The sequence below is a fragment of the Onychostruthus taczanowskii genome, unplaced genomic scaffold, assembly GCF_017590055.1.
Source record: "Onychostruthus taczanowskii isolate IOZ18803 unplaced genomic scaffold, ASM1759005v1 scaffold11, whole genome shotgun sequence".
NCBI classification, from domain to species: Eukaryota; Metazoa; Chordata; class Aves; order Passeriformes; family Passeridae; genus Onychostruthus; species Onychostruthus taczanowskii.
The window spans coordinates 9,311,666-9,331,838 of NW_024497629.1; the positions used below are offsets into that span (position 1 = coordinate 9,311,666).

At 44.2% G+C, this 20,173-nt stretch overlaps 1 protein-coding gene across 1 annotated transcript in view; it reads left to right on the forward strand.

Annotated features, from left to right (window-relative positions):
- The window catches only part of ADAM17 (ADAM metallopeptidase domain 17), a 35,095-nt gene extending 16,260 nt beyond the window's left edge, over positions 1-18,835 (forward strand). Inside the window, exons 5-19 of the mRNA XM_041420272.1 lie at positions 1,050-1,218; positions 1,937-2,067; positions 3,724-3,813; positions 4,846-4,959; positions 5,489-5,633; positions 6,188-6,276; positions 8,138-8,290; positions 9,093-9,292; positions 10,332-10,435; positions 11,100-11,234; positions 12,147-12,277; positions 13,250-13,328; positions 14,494-14,582; positions 15,201-15,257; positions 16,812-18,835. Coding sequence (XP_041276206.1) covers positions 1,050-1,218; positions 1,937-2,067; positions 3,724-3,813; positions 4,846-4,959; positions 5,489-5,633; positions 6,188-6,276; positions 8,138-8,290; positions 9,093-9,292; positions 10,332-10,435; positions 11,100-11,234; positions 12,147-12,277; positions 13,250-13,328; positions 14,494-14,582; positions 15,201-15,257; positions 16,812-17,162 — 2,037 coding nt within the window. The 3' untranslated portion in view covers positions 17,163-18,835. The remainder of the gene's footprint in view (positions 1-1,049; positions 1,219-1,936; positions 2,068-3,723; positions 3,814-4,845; positions 4,960-5,488; positions 5,634-6,187; positions 6,277-8,137; positions 8,291-9,092; positions 9,293-10,331; positions 10,436-11,099; positions 11,235-12,146; positions 12,278-13,249; positions 13,329-14,493; positions 14,583-15,200; positions 15,258-16,811) is intronic.
- Positions 18,836-20,173: the final 1,338 nt, after the last annotated feature.

Sequence of the window (20,173 nt, forward strand, 5' to 3'; positions counted from 1 at the left end):
TTAGTGTGTGAAACCTTCAGTTTTGTGCTGCAGACATGTGGCTGCTGACATGGCACAATCTTCACATTCTGTGACCTTTTTGCTGTGAAGTGAAAGCACAGTGTGCTGAATGATGGCTGGCTGAAGTTGGAAGAGCCCTGCCTAGGGGCCAGAGGAGACCCAGAGCCAGGTGCACTGTGTTGTAGATGCACTGTGCTGCAGACATGGCCATGTCAGCAGCACATGTGGCTGCTGACACGGCACAATCTTCACATTCTGTGACCTTTTTGCTGTGAAGTGAAAGCACAGTGTGCTGAATGATGGCTGGCTGAAGTTGGAAGAGCCCTGCCTAGGGGCCAGAGGAGACCCAGAGCCAGGTGCACTGTGTTGTAGATGCAGGCAGTCTCTGCTGCTTGGCTCTGGCCAAAGAGCTGACCCTGTCTGTGTCATATTGGGGGTGTTGCTTTAGCTTTAACATTCAGATAAGAATAGGACTTGTCACTAAAGTAAAAAGATTATTTGTATGCATCTGCTGTGGGAATTGGTGTCTTTCCTTGAGATTTCATGGTCTTCTTTGGTTTTGGAGAAACTTATGTGCTTGTGAGTGACTTGGGTAGCTTTTAAACATCAAAGAGCCCACATTGTGCTGTGTGCTTAAAGGCTCTCTGTTACCTGCTTCCTCCTGTGCTTCTGGTCAGTGCATTTGTTAGCAGTTAAAGATATCCTTCTGGCTCCATGCTGTTACAGAGGGGAGCAGAGGAACCTGAGAAGCCTCTTCAGCTTGTTCAGATTCTGAGGAGAAGAAAAATTCTCTCCTATGGCCTTGTCAGGTAGCTGCTACTACTTTGTTAAGATGCTCTTAGACTTTTGGACTCCCGTGTAGCATAAGAGAGTTGACTTCTGTTGGCTTTCTTGGGGATGTCATTTTATCAGTAGATTTGTTGCTGTGGGTGAAGTGCATTTGTGTGTGTAGACAGAAAACTGTGGAGGTACAATGGTGCATACATGAAGTTTTTTACTTATCTAGACTTTGGGTTCACTGTGTTCCTAACTTCTCCTTGTGCTGTCAGCCACTGTGGAGATTTGTAGATGATGTGGAAGATGAAAGACTGCTGGTCTACAGATCTGAAGATATCAAAGATTTCTCAAGGTTGCAGTCCCCCAAAGTATGTGGCTATTTAAAGCTGAGTGAAGATGAACTGTTGCCAAAAGGACTGGAAGACAGGAAACATAATGAAGGTGGGTGACCATACCTTGGGAAAGCAGCATCTTTGAAAAAATTAGCTCTTTCAATTCATTGTGGGGATGGAGGGAGGAAGCAGCACTCCTCATGCCTCTTTAAACAACTTTGTACTTCTGTGCACTGTGCAGTGAGACCTGTTTGGCCTCTATGGTCACTCAAGGAATCCATCTTGAGCTGTGATGGGGTTTTGAGAGTTTTTGGTCCCACTTTCCTCTGTTCTTTGCTGTGTCAGCAAAAGTTGGGGTAATGACTAGGAACAGGAGGAGAGGTGTTAAGGCTGTGGTAATGACCTTAAAAACTCTATAGGTAAATCTAATGAATAAGTCAGTTTCACTGCTATGCATTCTTTTCCTTACAGTAAGTTTGAGGACTGTTAGGAAGAAAAAATATAAGAACAGGTAAATCTAATTAATCAGTTTCACTGCCATGCATTCCTTTCCTTACAGTAAGTTTGAGGACTGTTAGGAAGAAAAAATATAAGAATAGCTATTAAAAAAAAAAAAAAAGCCCCAAACTAAAACTAAACATCCCCATTCTCCTCCCAGGAGCCCACCCACACTCAAATTCAGGTCTTCTAGCCCCAAACTAAAACCAAACATCCCCATTCTCCTCCCAGGAGCCCACCCAAAGACCACTCAAATTCAGGTCTTCAATAAGGACAGTAGGCTCAGCAGTGGTAGTAGTATTGAGTGTTTGTTGAAATATTTACTTTAGAAAGCACCCATCGGAAGAAAAGAGCCACTCCAGAGAACTCCAAAAACACATGCAAGATGTTGGTAGTGGCAGACCATCGTTTCTTCAAGTACATGGGCCGTGGGGAAGAGAGCACCACTATAAACTACTTGGTAAGTAACTGTAGCCTGCTAAAATTTGCTGGAATAGATGCAGGAAAACACACTGATGCAGTAGTTAAAGCACCATACAGCTTATACTGCTTTTGTACACAGGGCTTTTACCTGGAAAAGTGCTAAATCATGCTTTAAAAATATTCTACAATGAAGCTAATGTAGTTCAGTAGTCTTCAAATTTCACTTAAAAGCAAATTCCTTCCTGTCATATACTTCTGTTAGCTAAGCCGTTTTCTGCCCAGGAACTTCTCTTTTCTCAGTCAGAGCTCTAGAGTCTCCTGGGTTTTGAAATCCACTGCAAATGATCTGAGCATCTTTAAAGTTCAAGCATGTTTAATGAGAAGTTAAAGCAACTCATTTAGATCTTCTTTTCCAGATTCTTTCAGGATTTTCTGTCCAGAACAATAAATTAGAAGCAGGCCCAGTGAACAACTTGTTTGGTTGTACACTGGTGGTGTGGATTAACCCCAGCAGGCAGCTCAGCCTCAGGCAGCCACTTGTTCTCTCCTCTCAGATGGAATGGGGAGAGAATCAGAAGGGTAAAGGTGAGATAACTTGTAGGTTGAGATAGAAACAGTTTAATAGCAAAAGCTGTTCACAGCAGCAAAGCAAAACAAGGGAATTAATTCACTGCTTCTCATCAGCAGGCAGGTGTTCAGCCATCCTCAGGGAAGCAGAGCTCCATTGTGTGTACCAATTACTGAGTGACCCAGCTGAAACACTGGGGTTGTCTGACAGATTTTTGTGAACTAGAACAAGGTCCTTCTCCCTTTCAGCAGAAGGGGAGAGTATGGGGGTTTGGAGGCCTGTTGTTTGTCTAAAGTCTCTTTCTGAGCTTTGCTCTTTGAAATGCTGATCACTCTGTTCCACTTTTGCTGGCTTCTTGACCTTTCTGTCCCCAGAAATGCTTTTACATTCCCCAGGTGAGGGGGCCTCATTCTGTGCGTTTGCAGAAGTGCTCTTATCTCAGCATCTGACATGTGCTGAGGCTGACCCCTGTTGTGTTTCCCGGGTAGACAGGTACTGTTAAGAACACCATGATTGGAAAACTAAAACATAAACTATTACTGAGTGGTTCTGAATGCCATTTCTCCTTCTCAGCAAGTTTGGTGGATTATATTTAGTAGAAGGTGTTTTTTAAGAGAACAGCTTGAAAAGGGAGGTATTGATTGTGAGCACTGACAAGAGACTTTCTGGAACCTTGTGCTTGAACCATAATGAGGAAAATAATAGGTTTTTGGCTGGTGAGGGAAGCAAGCCTGGGAGGTCAGTTAAACTAGTTAAGCACCATGCTGAAACAAAGCAGTTAAAACAGCTCCCTTCTCTGCCTTTCCCCTCAAAGAAATCTGGAAAATTAGTGTTTGAACAAAGTGTTTCCCAAAATGTCTTGTTCTTAATATTATTGCTATTCTGCTCCGCAAACAAAAGTGATAAATGGAAAAGTTTGTGCTACTTTTTTATGATGGAAAATTTTCAAGTATCTTGGATAATACCGATCCAAAACCAACAGTGCTAGGGAGTTTGTCTTGTTACCTTACACGGGGCTCAGTTTTAATTCAAGTGACTGTTTCTAGGTAAGTGTGTAGCAGTTTCTCTGAATGTCTTTTTTGCTGTGAAAGCTCACTTGGGTAACTTGTTTTCTCTTCCACACAGATTGAATTGATAGACAGAGTAGATGACATCTACCGAAACACGTCCTGGGACGATGGAACCTTCAATGGGTACGGCATACAGATAGAGCAGGTATTCACTGCCCTCTGCAGAGGGCTTCCAGCTTAAAGGAACGTGGTTTAAACAGCAGGCCTCCTGATTATTTTGTCTGGGTTAGAGCTAAAATAATGAAATCCTACATCATTCACTCCAGCCAGGAGCACTCTGAAATTGCATCTTGCCATTGTTAATGATCTGACATGATGCCCGTTTTCGGTTCCTTGTAGTGTTTGGAATGTGAATTTCCATATTTATTCCTGGTTCAAAAGTACATTTTTCACCTGAATATGAGCAAATTCTGTTTCATTCAGACATACTCATGCATTTATTTTCTATATCTGTTGCTAGTTCTTGGCTTACAAAGCCTGAGTGGGCCTCAAACCCAGGTGAAAACAATCTTGCCTGAAGAGCTTTATTGACTGCCTTAGACATCGTGCTAGTGTAGAGGCTTGTATATGGACACAGGGAATGTTGTGACCTCAGTTTCTCTGATGGTGTCTTGAAGTGCACAGAAATCTGGAAAACAGCATAAAAAACAGGAGGACTCCATCAGCTCAGTGTACTGCAAGAGCTGTGATGTGGGACATGGAGACTAATGGTACAAGCCAGCTGTACTTGGCTGGGGAAAGATCTGCAGGCATAAAAAAGGAGCATTACTTGGGCAGGGAGGGGGTAGAGAACATGATGAGCTAATTCTGGATTCCTGGGAAAGTAGCAGTTCTTTAACATACATTTTGGTTCACTCAAGCTCTGAAATTATTTGGGGTTATTTATACTGGTTGTATGTGTCTGGGGTTTTTCTAAAAGTAAAAGGCATCTCAAAGCAGAATTTAACAATAAAAACTTCTGATGTTATCCTGTAAAAGGGTTACTTACAATGTAGTTATGATTTAGTTGGTGTATTTAACTAGCAGAGGCTGGAAAGTTAATATTAGAATCATGCTGAGTCTGCATTTTTGTCCTTACAGATCTATTGGGATATTTAAAATTACATTGAAACCTTTTCTGTAGCTATAACACTGACAAAAATTCCTGTTCATTGTTGTTGCCCTTTTTAACATGTAGATTATCATCCACAATGAGCCAAATCCTGTAAAACCTGGAGAAAAGCATTACAATATGGCAAGAAGTTACCCAGATGATAAGAAAGATGCCTGGGATGTGAAAATGCTGCTAGAGGTAGGTTGTAACCCTTGAAAAATTGTGCCCCTTAACAGAAAATTGCTCATTTATGTGGCTGCTCTGTAGTAATGGGTGAAAGCCCTCTGCTCCCTGTACATGATGTTAGATGTCACACAAAGTCAAACCAGCTGCTGTGCCCTGTAGCCCTTGGTAAAGGGCTCCCTTGCATAATTACAGAGCAGACATCAATTAGTCTTATTAATGTGGTCTGAGTCAGGCAGTCCTGATATGTCTGGCCCTGAGACTGGCTGCCTTGTGACCTTCATCAAGTTATTGTACTTGGCTTTGTCCTCCCTGTGAAAAGGGAAAATGAATAGACAAGTTATGTAAATGAATGTGTACAGTGTACTTGGGCGTTAGTTTAATTTCCTGCAGCTCTGCAGGACTGCTAAACAGCTGCTGTTTTCTGACTTAACCAGATCTAGGAGCTACTCATCTGGCACATTAAATAAATATTAATATCTACAGACTTCTAACTGTAAGCTAACAGGGATTTGACTATTTTTTCTTTTTTTTTTTTTTAAAGCAATTTAGCTTTGATATTGCAGAGAAAGCAGCTCACGTGTGCCTTGCTCATCTCTTCACGTACCAAGATTTTGACATGGGAACGCTTGGACTGGCTTATGTTGGCTCTCCCAGACCTAACAGCCATGGTGGCATTTGTCCTAAAGGCAAGGCTTCTTTTCCTTCTCTCCCAGTTGTGGTTTGGAAGCTAGTTTTTATTATACATGTTTAATTCTTTTCTCCAACTTTCATGGAGTATTTTGTGTTGTGTGCACACACTCTAGGAGCTGGTTTTTTACATAGAAGGGATGGCTGTTTTTTTTGGCTGAAGCTGAAGAAAGGGGGAAGGATAAAAGTCACTAAACAAAGTCACTAAACAAAGTCACTAAGCTATCTGGTGTGAACAGGCTGTATAGAAAAAACCCAGTTCTAAGGGCTGCTTTGTGTGGGCACATCCTGCAGCAGTTCTGGAATGGCAGATGCTGTTGTCTTGGAAATTTCTGCTGGTTTTGCCTTTACTGCAATACATGAGCTGTTGGAGCTGTGCTTGAAAGATTCCCAATGCCAAAAACTGGCAAGGTCTCAGTAGTGAGCCTGTGAGAACAATAAAGCTGTAAAGCTGTTCATTTCCCCAGACAAGTATCCCTCTCTTCCCAAAAGTACCCTGAAATTCAAGAAGAATGTTTCTCAATTTTAATTTGTTTATTTCTCACTCTTTCAGCTTATTACAGTCAAATTGCAAAGAAGGATATCTATCTGAACAGTGGCCTGACCAGCACCAAGAACTATGGGAAGACCATCCTCACAAAGGTAGAAGAGTATCCTCCTCATACATGTGTGCTGGTGGTGTGTGCCATGGGATTGTGGCAAGCTCCTGTGCTTGCTCAGAAAAGAGCTGCTGGCTTTCCATTTGAGTGAGATCTCTGGGGACAAGGATATAGATCATAAAACAAAAATCATCTTTTTTGTTGCAGCTGACAGGGGGAGACAGGACTGAATGGAACTGAAAATTGAACTCGCTGTGAAACAGGAATAGGAACAGCTAGTGTCTCATAGGAGCTGTAATTTCCTAGATATAAACAAGCTTTTGATGTTTAAAGATAAATTTACATGTGTTTTGTTTTAACAAAAAATCCCCAAACAAACAACAAAACTCTTAACAAAACAAACCATCAAACAGAACAAGCAGGCAAAGTAGGAGGTTTAGTTTGAGCCTTTTAATGAAATTCTTCCACCTGATTTTTTTGTGTCCTGAGTAACTAGCACAGAGAACAGTATAGTAGACAGGGCTTATTAGTGCTAATACTGAACTTAATGTAAGTTGATGCTTCCTGGATTTTTTTCCATCATTTATGAGATAGTAACTGCACAAAGGTCTGAATATGAGCATTGTCTCACTTGTAAAGACACCAGAGCAGTGCCTATGTCTGCCTATATTAAATCTTTGAAATTGGGCATATTTGGCTTTTGCTGACTTCTGCTGGCTTCTCAGCTGTGCTTTTCTGTAGCATGATTATAATAATAGGAATTTATAATTGATATGTGGGCTAAAACTTGGCACAGAAACTGTCAAGAATATAGGGAAAAAAGACAGTAAAGCTTTGTGTCAGAGGGATGTTGACAGAGAGCTCTAGCAGTAGCTGTTGCCATGCTATTTGCATTTGTTCAATCTCCCGACTGGAGTTCTGACTTACGTTACAAAGGAGGTTTAGTTTTCTGTCTTCCAGTGGCAGGCTTAGGGCTTGGGATGATGGTTCACATTGATTTCACAGGGAAGGTGCTGCATGGTTTCCACTTTGGCTTAAAAAAACCAAAACAACCTCCTTAAAACTGTTCTCCAAATGAAACACAGTGAAGCCCAGGAGGGACGCCTGGGCAGCTCTCCTGTCTCTGGCTCCCCCATTAGCCATGCGAGACACGGACTGGGGCAGCTCATGGCAGCTCTTGCTCCTTCCCAGCAGCTGCAGTGACAGCTCCTCTCCGGAGCTGCCCAGTCTCCCTGTGGTTATCTTCATTTCTTGAGTTTAATTTGGCTGTTGCCACCTTGTGAGCGTGACACCATCTGCAGGGGAAGGCGCCGAGGGAGGCGCGCAGCGAGCAGAGCCGGTTTGGGCTCCTCAGCACAGGCAGGCGTGTCTCGCGTAAGTGGTGTGGGAAATCCATCCCTGTTGGGCCACAATTGTAGGTGTCTTTCCTAGAAATCATGCAGTAGTGGAGTTTATTCAGCATTCCTTATGTCATCGTCCATTTAGAAGAAATAATTCTAATGGCAAGATAGGTTAAACAAGAGATTGACTAATGGTAGTAGCTGGTGTTTGTTTGGATTGGGTTTTGTTTTAACTTTTTATGCCTTCCAGCTACACAGAAGCAAATTTTCATATTTAAGCATCTGCATTGCCTTGAAAACAAGTGAATTGGTATTCTAGGACAGTATTTTGCTTTAAACAGTGATTTTAATGTTCACATCTGGTCCTTGAACTTAACTTTGAAAAGGACCACAATTTTATTTACCTTAATTTCTCCAGAAAACCAGAAAAATGTTCATAGGAAATTCCCTATCATTTTGGTGTATTTTAGAATTTCTGGTGGCCTAGAAGTACCTGGGATCTTCTGTCCTCTACTAGTCAGACTAATTTTTTCCAACATTGTTTTTTTTCATGTTCAAAAAAAGGAGGCTGACCTGGTTACAACACATGAACTTGGACATAACTTTGGAGCAGAGCATGATCCTGACAGTCTGCCAGAGTGTGCCCCCACTGAAGACCAGGGTGGGAAATATGTCATGTATCCTATTGCTGTCAGTGGGGATCATGAAAACAACAAGGTATAGTTATTTAGTTTTGCATCAACACAAAAGTTTCTGCTATGGTCAGTGACCCTTTGCATGGCAAATCTATTTAGTTAATGATTCCTGTAGTTTGAAACCACCAGAATGTAATGGATTAGCCATAAGAAAACATTTGCATGCAGCTGGGTTCTCTGCAAGATAAGTTCATCTTTGTAATCTGGGTTTCACTGGAGTTCATAGCGTGGCAAGGTGCATTTTAATTAGTTGTTTGTAATTAGCTGTGGCCATATGCTGCTACAAGCAAGTCCCAGCAAGAGTCAAATCCATCACCTTCAGTACCACACAGCGCTGGGGTGCTCCATAGCTGCTGTTGGAGAGGGGCTGCCAGGTGCCACAGCCGTGGTGGAAGCTTGCCCTGGCAGTGTGGAGTTGGCATTGAGCCTGTTCTACAGATGAGAAGCCCAGATTAGCAGGGGATGGCCTGCAGTCTGCCCTGGCCTGTGCCTGTGCCCAGCCCCTCTGCCCAGGGGCAGCGCAGTCTGTGCGTCCTGCTGCAGCTTCATGTCCTGGGGCTGCTGAAGCCGTGGGAGAGCTGCAGTTGTCTCTGAGCCAGACTGCGTGGGGGAGTCCCTCAGTGTGCAGCAGTGTCTGTTACTGACCCAGCTGTTACTGTCCCATCTGAAAGTTTTTCCAAGGCATCACACTGACACTACAAAGGGAATAACTGCTTTCTGGAATGCCAGAGCTCAGGGACATAGGGAGGCTGTGGCTGTCTTAGATGCCAGTTGTTGACAAAAAGGTACACTCAGTGCTGCTTTTTTCCTCTGTGACTCTCTAGATGTTCTCAAGCTGCAGCAAAAAATCCATCCATAGGACCATAGAGGTCAAGGCCCAGGAGTGCTTCAAAGAGCGCAACAACAAAGTGTGTGGGAACTCCAGAGTGGATGAAGGCGAGGAATGTGATCCTGGCCTCTTGTACCAGCTGGCTGATCCCTGCTGCTCTGCAGACTGTAAACTGAAAGATGGTGCCAAGTGCAGGTGAGGGGGAATGAGCCGCAGCTTCTCTTTACACAGGAGAGAACGTTGGGCCAGGCTGAAAACTCCTAAAGCCACCTGCAGTGTCACAGGCCCCTTGCCTGGCTTGAAGGCTGAATGAGTGAGCTCACAACAGTGAAAGATTTCATGAGACACTTCTGTGTGCGTGCATTAATTTTTATAGCATTCTGTTTGTTTTTCTGAGAAGTGTCAAGAGCCACAAGTCAAGTCTTGCAAATTATTATTGTGTTGTCGTTGTTACCATTATTATTATTAAGCAAACTTAGGCAATCAAAAAGAATCAAAAAAATTCCTGCACACACTTTCTGTGCAAATACAAGTTTTGTTTGTGTTGGAAGGTGGCTTTTTACACTGGTACATACTGGTAATTCCAGACTGCTGCAAAATATGTTTGAGCAGACAATACAGTGACTGCACTGAATGACTCCTCTTTCTGTTGTTGCTTTTTGGGGTGTTTGTGGCCTTGTGGCAATGCAGTGTCCAATCTTTTCTTTTCATAGTTCAGCTCTACACCATGTAGCATTAGAGAGCTTGTGCAATTCCTGTTGTTTAGCAAGAAAATCCATGCATTTTAATAAGTGCTTTTGTACTAAGGGCCTTCATGTATTAGGTGAGAAAATGAAAGTAAAGACAATACAGAATACAAAGTAGGAAACCTTCAGGGCAAACAGAAGGGGGAGAATGTTTGGGGAAGGAAAGGGTAAAAGATCTTGTCCTAAGTTACACAGCAGGTTACAAGAGGTTGATCCATGTGCCTTGAATAAATACAAGGGTCCCTCTGTTATCTCTCAATATTCTGTACTTTCTATGTGATTTGACCTTCAGTACATGAAGAGTGAGTATGTATGTAGAAAGGTGGTTGTGGGAGGGGGCAGAGAGGACAAGGGTTGAATCAATGAGTCAGTCTCCAAGAAGTAGCTTTTTATTTCCTAAACATCTTTTTTCTCTGGCTTTGTCACACTTGTACTTATTTAAAAAAAAATGGTTAATATTTATTTCTTTCATTTTGATCTTTCCCCAGTGACCGAAACAGTCCTTGCTGTAAAGGCTGCCAGTTTGAAAGTGCACAAAAGAAATGCCAGGAAGCCATAAATGCCACTTGTAAAGGAGAGTCTTTTTGCACTGGTAGGATGTGGTTCTGTCCCCTGTATGTCAGCTAGCCAAGTGCTTCAGGCTCAGTGTCCTGTTCAACCCACTTTCAGTCTAGTGCCCTTTAGTCATCCGGTACATGTAATTTTAGTGACCAGTTAAGCATCACAATATGCTCCTATAATGAGTTTCATTGTAGTTCAAGAGTCACTTGGTGATTTATTGCCCAGAAGAACATAAAAAAGGTTGATTTTTAAAAGTTTTTTGTTTCTTTCCCTTAAAAGAAAAAAAAAAAAGCAAAACAGAGTGTGTCCCTGGGAGGGAACAAGAATGAATTTTGCATAGAAAAGGTGGAATTGCTGCAGCTCTGCTTCACTTCCCCACTTGTTTACTTCCTCCTCATAGTCTTTCTTGGAGACAGGGAGTCAAGTCAGCGTGTGCTTTGCCAGGGGGGCCCCAGGGTCTGCACCTACTGCTTGGTTGCCAGTGCCACAATGCCCAGGCTGTTGAAAGCCTCCAGAGCTGCTGCTGCCTCTCTGCAGCTGGCAGGCAGCCTGCAGTTGAAAGCCAAGAACAAGCTATTGGGGTTTTCCTGGGATAAGTCTGTATTTCCATTATTTTCCTTCTTTCTTCTGCACACTTAGGTTCTCTGCCCTTTGCTCTAACACAGTCCTCCCACTCTGCTGACTTCCATCTGCAGGGAACAGCAGCGAGTGTCCCCCTCCAGGGAACGCTCCGGATGACACGGTGTGCGTGGACATGGGGAAGTGCAAGGATGGGGAGTGCGTCCCTTTCTGCGAGAGGGAGAAGAACCTGCGGTCGTGTGCATGCAATGGTGGGTGACACAGAGGGAACTGAAAGGGGCTGGGACTGAAATTTGTATTTCATCTCTGCTCCTGGGAGAGCGCTGGCTTCACTGTGGGCTGGCCTGGTGGATGGCTGACTTTGTGGTTTCTGGAAAAGTTTAAACTGTTGGGTTTTGTCAGCTGTTCTCTGTTTAAAAAGGAATGTGAATGTCCTCCTATCTTCTGGTGGTTTGGGTTGAAGACATTAAGAAGAGACTTAGGCTCTGACACTCCATCTAAAGGAGAGGACACTCTCCTACCTTCCAGCTCTACCACAGATGGAGAAGAAGGGATTGTAAGGAGGTTTCAACCAATCTCTGGATCTGGCAGAGGAGTAGTGGCCTCCAGCAAGGGGTTAAAGAAAGATTTCAGAGACATTAAAGTGCCTTGAGAATACAGAATGCCCAACTTAATTCCCCTGCTAACCTGCCTGCCATATACTTCTGCCAGTGATTTTTCCTGCTTCTTTGCTGTTCATTTTATCCCCTAAATGTGGAAAAGCAGTTGGGAGTAGGATGAAAACTTCACAGGGGCAACACAAGGAACTGCTGTGAGCCCCATCATTTGAGCTGAGGAGAGAGGTGCCTAGAGGACTCAGAGCCCAAGAAATACTTAAATTTGTCTTTTTGGATGTGGTTGAACCTCTTCATTGGCCTGTTGATTTGTGCAGTTTTGGGGTATCAGCTTGGAGAACTTGGTCCCACTGTACCCCTCAATATGTTGCACAGGGCATGTTGTTGAGTTTTAGGCTTGATTGTCAGAGTGCCCAAAACTGGGTGGCTTGGTCCTGCTTTCCCTGTGGGGCAGCTGGTCAGGACTATGCTCAGCCAGGGGACACGAGGGTTGTGGGTTGCAGGTGACTCTTTGTGCTTCCAAGGAATGAGTTTGCTGCTCTATTTCAGAAACAGATAATTCCTGCAAGGTGTGCTGCCGGGACGAGCAGGACAGGTGCACGCCATACGTGGATGCCAACGACCAGTTCCTGTTCCTGCGCAAGGGCAAGCCTTGCACTGTGGGGTTCTGTGACACAAATGTAAGTGTGCCCAGCTCTGCTCTGCTGGGAGGAGGATGCTGGGGAGGAGAAGCCAAAGCTTGAGCAGGGCAACGGGTTTTAAGTACCTCTTCACGGGGTAAATGTCAAAGAGTGTTGGAGGCTGTGGGTGTTGGAGTTCTGCAGAGACCCATGCAGGAGGAAGCTGTTCCCTTCTGGAGCTGCTCATTACCCCCTCTGCTGCTCCCCACAGCTCAGCATCCTGGCACCCTGCACAAAGGAGGGGACTGAGTGCTGCCATAAGCTCGGTCGGGTTTGCAGCACTTGCCTTTTCAGTTGTTCCCGTTAGCCCTATTAGTTTTTATTCCAGTAACCCAGGGCAGGGAGAAATCATGTGGAAATCCAGCCAGCAGTATGTGAAAGGGGCAGTGAGCCTGTGGCAGGGAGACTGGTGGGCTGCTGGCATTCAGTGGCCTTTTCCAGCTGCACGGATACCTGCAGACCCCAGTGGCTGGAGCTAAACTGGGTGTCAGCAGAAGTGAATTTGGGAGGACATGCCCCAGTCCTTCTGCTCGCAGATCTGGAAGATCAAGGTTCTGCTGTGTTAAACCAGCACAGCCAAATCTGGGAGTGAGTTTGTCTGTAACCTTGGGTTTCTGAGAGCTGCAGCCTTCTTTGTGGATAATGGGAACTGAGGCTTCCAGTGTTTAAATCTCTCCAGAAATATCAGTTTTATGACCCCTAACATGGGCCAAAGGTGGAGTGGATTTTGCACGTTTTGAACAATAAAATGATCTGATTCAGACCGCAATTGAATTCAAACTGGTTTGATAAAAATAAAGGCAGCAAAAATGGACTGCTGCTATTGGGCAAGAGAGTAATTCTGTATTCAGAGTGTAAATGAAGTCATGCTGTGTCTGTAGTTCTCATTTCATTACTGTCATTGTACCTCCCTCTCCAAGAAGGCAGTACTTAATACTTTGGTAGTATAAGATCATTTTGTTACTTTTGCAGGGCAAATGCGAGAAGCAAGTACAGGATGTGATTGAACGATTTTGGGATTTCATAGACCAACTCAGCATCAATACTTTTGGTAAGATACACAACCATGTCCTTTGGGGATTTTTGAGTTCATGACATGAATGAACCTTTAAATCCTTGGGGGGAGTTAGTGCCTGGATTTATTCACCGTGTGCAAGGGTAGCTGTGCTTGTGATATATCAAAGTGTATTTTTGCCTGAAGTTTGACACTACTGATTGCACCTTTTAAAGCTGAAAGGATGGGAGATTGTTTTGCATTTTTCTACTCCATTTTTTCCCTAGGCATCTTCCAAGCTTGTGAAAGGGGTGATAGCCTCTTGTCTGAATACCAAGAACTAGGTCAATTAGAAAAAAGCAGGTAACAGTCAGTCTCTTTAGAGGTCAGCTAGATTCAGCAGGGTATAAAGTGGGCCTCTCAGTGGGATTTAAATGTCAGCAGAAGGGGAGGGAACACTTCCTTTCTCTGTCATTTAAGAAAACCAGAGGTCACACACCTCAAGCTGTGCCTGTACTGAGTCACTCCCTGTGACTGAGTGGGCCTCCTTGGTCTTGATCCCAACTGTGCAACCCAAGCAGGTGTCACCTCACCCCAGGTGTCACCCCCAGTGTCTTGCTCCATTACTGGCACCAGACAAAACCCATGGTTAAGCTGGTGCTGTGTCATGAGCCCTGCACATATGCCTGTGCCTGCACAGTGCAATTATCTGAACTGCAGCTTTCAATCTCAAGTTTCAGGGACAAAAAATTGTTTCTTAGGTAGCTGATAAAGCTATTTGGCCTGCTTGGATAGAGGCAGTTTTTGAATCTTTGGCATCCAAATATTTTGTTTGTGGAGGCAGGTAGAGATCAAATGACTGTTACATCATAATGTGGTAATGGACTCTCACAGTGTGTCTTGTGTAAGTGAGAGGGGCAGCTTAGCTGGCTCAGTATAGGCTGTTCCAAAACAACCCACATTCAGTATTACAGCCTCACAGCATTTCTCTTCAGAGAACAACAGAGAAAAACCTGTTATTGTTTAACATACTGGGTACAGATTTTTAAATTGTGTAGTTTTATCTTTATCTACAGAGTTGGCAGCCTGTGCTTCTCTAAGCAATTCTGAGGCTTCACTTGCCTGAGCAGTGGCTGCAGAAGGGGGGATAGATGTGTGTGTGTGTGTGTGTTCATGGAGCAGTACTGGGTGGGTAACTGACAGATTTGAACTGGTTCCACAGGGAAGTTCCTGGCGGATAATATAGTGGGCTCTGTGCTTGTCTTCTCCTTACTGTTTTGGATTCCTCTCAGCATCCTTGTGCACTGTGTGGTGAGTAAGCTGTCTTTGAGATGACTGCTCTGTTGGATTTTGCTGTGAGAACACCCTTCATATGTGAAGTGGCAGATGGCTGTGGGAGAAATGATGGGAAGCTTTTAGCAAACCCTGGGGGGAAATCCAGCATATGTAAGGCTTACTGCTCCTTCAGTAGGCAAAACCCTTGCTAAACTCTGCCAGGCCCTGGCAGACCCAGTGCTCCCATGACTATTCCCTGGAGCCTTTCCCATTCTTTCCCAGGCAGATTTTCTTTCTCTGCCTTCTGAGTTCCACCCAAGTATAATTTTGGTATTTTTAACATTAAAAACAAAGTCTTCTAAAGCCCTGTGAAGAAAAGACACCCACATTTTAAGAGAAGACCCAGAGTGGGATGTGATCTCAGTTGATCTTGTGTGGATGGATAAAGAGTCAGTGAGCTCATGGCCACTTACAGTGTGGACATGTGGTGTGTGGGCTTAGAGCAAAGGGATGCTGTGCCCACAAGCACTCCTGGGGTGAATGGGAAGGCATGGGAAGTTGGGGACCCCCACAAATTGCTGAGTCATTGGAGGAGAAATGAGTCTTTACCATAGAGAAATTAACTTTCTTATTTTGTTGTGTGTTTTTCAATAGGACAAGAAATTGGACAAGCAATATGAGGAGAACACAAAGTCCCTGTTTTGCCCCAGTGTAAGTTGCTGTCTAAGCCTGAATTGCCAGAATGCTGTCCCATGTGTATTGGAAAACCTGAACCTCAGGTGTCTGCAGAATAATAAAAGAGTAGTAAGAGAGAGCCCCATGCTGCAGAGGGTAAATCCATGAGAGGGGAAGCTGGTTTCTGAACAAGCCTCTGTTCACTCTTACCAAGCACTGCAGCATGGCAGGGTCTGATTCCTCCTTCCTGTTAGAGCTGAGCCTTGTTGGCAGAGCCCCTCTGGTGCAGCAGAGAGGGGCAGGAAGCCCTCTGGGGCTTCACCCGTGTCCAGCATGCCCTTGGCACAGCACACTGAGCAGCACCACCACAGGCTGCTAGTTCCCAGCCACTGGAGTCACTGAAGCATGAGGCTCAAAAATCTCTGCAAAATGCACTGTCTTTGCTGCAGAATGGCTGTTTGCAGGAGGTGGCTTCTAGTAGACATGTGCTACAGCTTTGCAGTTGCTCAAGGGTCACATCAGCAGCACTTCTCACCTTGCAGATAATGAGCTGGGAGAGGGGAAGAACAAAAAAGTGCCAAGATAAATTTTAATTACAGTCCGGCACAGGGCACCTTGTGACATAGAGGTTTGGGTATCCTTTCCTGTGCTTTGACAATTCAGTTCCTATTAAGAACTAAAATATTCAAGTTAAGGAAAAGTTGTTCTGTTAGGGGAGGGGAAAAAAAGCCTTGCAAAGCTCTTCCTTGTACAACCCTTGGAAGAAGCATACTGAAGTTGGAAACCACTGAGGCAGAGTGCTTTTGTAATCTACTGTGACAGAACTGAGGGTGAGTGCCCCATAGCTGTGACATGAGAAAAGTTATCTTTGTGCTTCTTACCTGCATTCAATTGAGAAAATCCCAGAGCAGGGGAGAGAGCACAGATATAGCCAATGCTCTCCTTGCACCAGCAACAGTTTAACAAACAGATTTCGTGTCTTTTGAATCTGCTGAGGATGGAGAGTTGGGAAATGGTAGCAGGTGGACATCTCATTCTTCCCAGTATTAGCATTTACTGAGGTCCTTGGGGAATTTTTATGCTTAGAGATATCTGGATATTTTCCAAACCATCCTGAAATAGTAGCAGACATCAATGGACTTGAACTTAAGGTTGAGTATGATGACACTGATCCCTGCAGTGTTTGACCCTGTGTTCAGTGCAGTTCTTATACAAGAAACCATGAACTCTCCAGGCTGGAGGACTGGAATAAGCTGTACCCTGGACTGTTTCCCTCCCATGAGCTCTGTGCCTGTGTTTCCAGTCCTAGGCTTTGCCAAAGCAGTTTGGGCCCCAGGAAGGAAGGGCCAACTCATCGGCTCTTCCCAGTGAGGCTGTCCCCTGTGGTGCTTTATACAGAGGAGGAGGAGGCAGAGACAGAAGAGCCTTTCTGCCTTTAGGGAGTGGCACGGAGGACATGGCAGCCTTTAGGCTGTTCTCACAGGAATGCAGCTGCTCCTCAGAACGTGCCTCCTCCCTTTAAAAATGCTGCTGTCCCCGGACTAGCTGCTGGTCGCTTTTGCCAGTGACGTGGCCGCTTGTGTCTTGCAGAACGTGGAGATGCTCAGCAGCCTGGACTCGGCCTCCGTGCGCATCATCAAGCCGTTCCCCGCGGCGCAGGCCACGAGCCGGCACCAGCCGCTGCAGCCCCTGGCGCCCGCGCCCGCCGCGCCCGCGCCGCCCAAGCAGGACCACCAGCGCATGGACACCATCCAGGAGGACCCCAGCACCGACTCGCACATCGACGAGGACGCCTTTGAGAAGGACCCTTTCCCAAACAGCAGCTCTGCCGCCAAATCTTTCGAGGACTTGACAGACCATCCTGTCATCAGGAGCGAGAAAGCTTCGTCCTTCAAACTGCAGCGCCAGAACCGGGTGGACAGCAAAGAAACAGAGTGCTAGTGCCCCGCTGCCTTCCAAGTGTACGGCTCGTGTCTGCAAAACAAGGATCTGAAACCATTTCATTTCTATAAATATAAATATATGTATATATATTTTTGTGAGGGAGTGGGAGAATAAGGAAGTGACCTACTGCAGATGCTGGTCATGTGTATGACCTTCCTTAAACTACATTTATTAGAGCATTATATCTTTTAAAAAGGAAAATCCGAACTAGAACTGGCTTGTTTTTGAAGCTTTTTGGATTTGTTTTTTCTACTTCCTTGACCTTTAACATTTCCTTCGACCTGTGGTGCAAAACCAAATATCCTGATGGATATTGGATTGTGTATATCAGCCTTTTTTTATAATTTAATATTTTGTAGTCTCACAGCACTGATAGACAAAATTAAGGGGCTTTTAAAACCAAAATGAACTCTGCAGCATGTTCCATAATACAGTAGATAATTTAGCAGTTTAAGGTACATGTAACCAAAATCCTAAGCAAATGCCTTGAGAACAGAAAGAGTAATGAAACAGATAAAAATACAGTCTCGCAGTGTTCAGTAAAATGCATAATCAGAATAAAGAAACTTAAAATGCCCAGCTTCTGTATAAATAAAAGGATCACAGAGGCTGTTACACTGGACTGGCTGTACACAGTGCATGAGAAATGCTCCTCTAGCATGAAACTCTTCTGCCTCAGTGGTGAGGCTGTCTTGTCTTGGTGGCTTTTTTTGGGAGCTTCCCACTCTGCACTAAGGTTTGTGTGTCACAGGTGTCTGGCTGGAGAAAGAAGCTTAAAGGAAGAAATAATTTATGCAGATGACATTTTAAACTGCTGTTTACAGCAGTTTTGGTGCAGAAATGTTTCTCCAAATGTTATTTTAAAATAAGCAACACTATTGTTGAAATTTTCAAATTACTGAGCTCAGTTTTCTGTGGTCTCTGTGGCCTTTGGAAGCTCCTACTGCATGAATGATGGGAAAAAAATCACTCCATTGCAGGGGAGGCATTTGTTTAAAAACAATTGTGAATTTAAAAAAGAAATAAACCTTTGTTAAAACTTGCAGGGTAAGTATAAGGAGGAGATTTTGTGAATACAGATACTCACACAGGTAGTAAAACACGATGCAAAAAGCTGATAATTGGATGGTGTCTTCTGTCAGGTGAGCTGGGACTGGCACATGAGCGTTGTTTCAGCTTAGCACCGACGGACTGGCACAGTGGAGTTGCAGAGCAACTGTCCTGGTAGTACAGCAGCACCTTCCTTCTGCAGCTGCTTTCTCCCTCAATGATCTATGGACTGAACTGACAGAACGTGGCCAAGGGCAGAACCATTTAACTCTTACAAGCCTGCACTCAGGCACAGGGAAGTGGGGCTGTGGTGAGCCCATGTTTTTAAAAGTGAGGGAAAGGAACTGAACCTGTGCTGCCAAGTTGTGTGAGTGCTCCCTCCCTCTCCTCCCCACCCAAGGATACTTGTTACACTAGTTACTTGAATGTGTGCCTTATGGTATTCCTGTCTGACTAGCTATTATGTTTTATATACTGGTTTTGAACTTTGTTTGGGGTTGTTTGTTTTTTGTTCAGGTTTTCTTTTTTTGATTCAGTGCAAAGTACACATGTGAGGAGTTAATTTAATTCCCAACAAAATAAAAGCTTTTTTTTTATTAAAAAAAATCAGTTAAACAAGAGCTGTTTCTACGCAGTCCTTTTCTAAAAGATCTCCATTCTCTGGTTGTCAGAGCCTGGGTTAAAGGTCTGGCATGCAGCCAGGCAGGAGCCAGGATTCCTGACTGCTCCTTTCTGAGCTCAGCTGCTGCAGAGGCCAGACCTGGACCATGAGGGCTGCCTGCTTCCTGCCCGGGCTGGAGCTGGTACTGCCATGTGTCCTGCAGATGATCATCAGTTCAGATGGTGACATTAAATGCCTGAGGAATGTGGCTGTGCTCAGATGCCTGTTCAGCTCCCAAATCTGTGAGTACATGTTCTCAGCACATAGGTCCTTACATCCCAGGTGAAAACCATGCAGTGGCAGGTGCTTGGGAGCATGCAAACAGATTTGGAGCAGGCCTTGGAAATCACTGCATCCCTCCCCCAGCCTGAGCTGTATTCCAGAAACTGAAAGCAGTACTTGCATGGTTTGTTCATAACACCTAAGGCAGGAAGATCCACAGCTTCCCACTAGGAACCCCTTTTGCTGTTCAGCCAGTATTTTCCGTAAGCATTTATTACAGAAAGGATAGTCCTGTTTAATACTCATAAATATTTATATATTAAACTTGCTTCTGCTCTGGCTCCAGGCACATGAAAAATACTTATGGTTCAGTTTATAACACTGTTACATAGTAGATGACAGGTCTTGGCCAGCTTGTCTTAATTATTTAATTAAGCAAAGGGAGTCTAATGGCACTAACAGTGCAGGACAGCATGAGAGCCTCTCATTACTCTCCCACCCCCTACATAATAAGCACACCTGTTCCATGTCAACATAACTGTTAATACAGCCCAGAATTATGGAGGGGTTATAGTTGCAGTGATATTTTTATGTGTGGTTAGTTGTATCCTCATTTTTGCTGCTATCTGGCTTGCTAGACAATCATTTCCCAAACATTTTTTCCATACTTGTTGAATTTCATTTAGGCTGCTGACAATGGGTTTTTTTGTTTGTAAAGGCAGTTTTGTAGTTTGTGTTCTCTTGGCCAAAACCTGCATAGTCTGCAGTACTTATGTGTTTGTTAGATGAATTGTAAAATTATTTTAACAACTCACTTGAAAGGTCTTCTTAACTTGATGGCAAATGGCGTACAATGCAGCTTTGTCAGCAGAGATGCTGACCTTTTCTAGTTTCTCCAAGGTCATGTATCACCAGTTCCATACTGCTCAGAAACACACACTGCTCAGAAACCTGTGCCTACACAGAAGAGCTGGGTATAAAGAAGCTGCTGTTGGTGCCAGACTAAGTTAAATTTTAAACCACTCTCTATCAATACCAAAGCCACACTAAAACTTAGGGAACTGCTGTTCCTGCT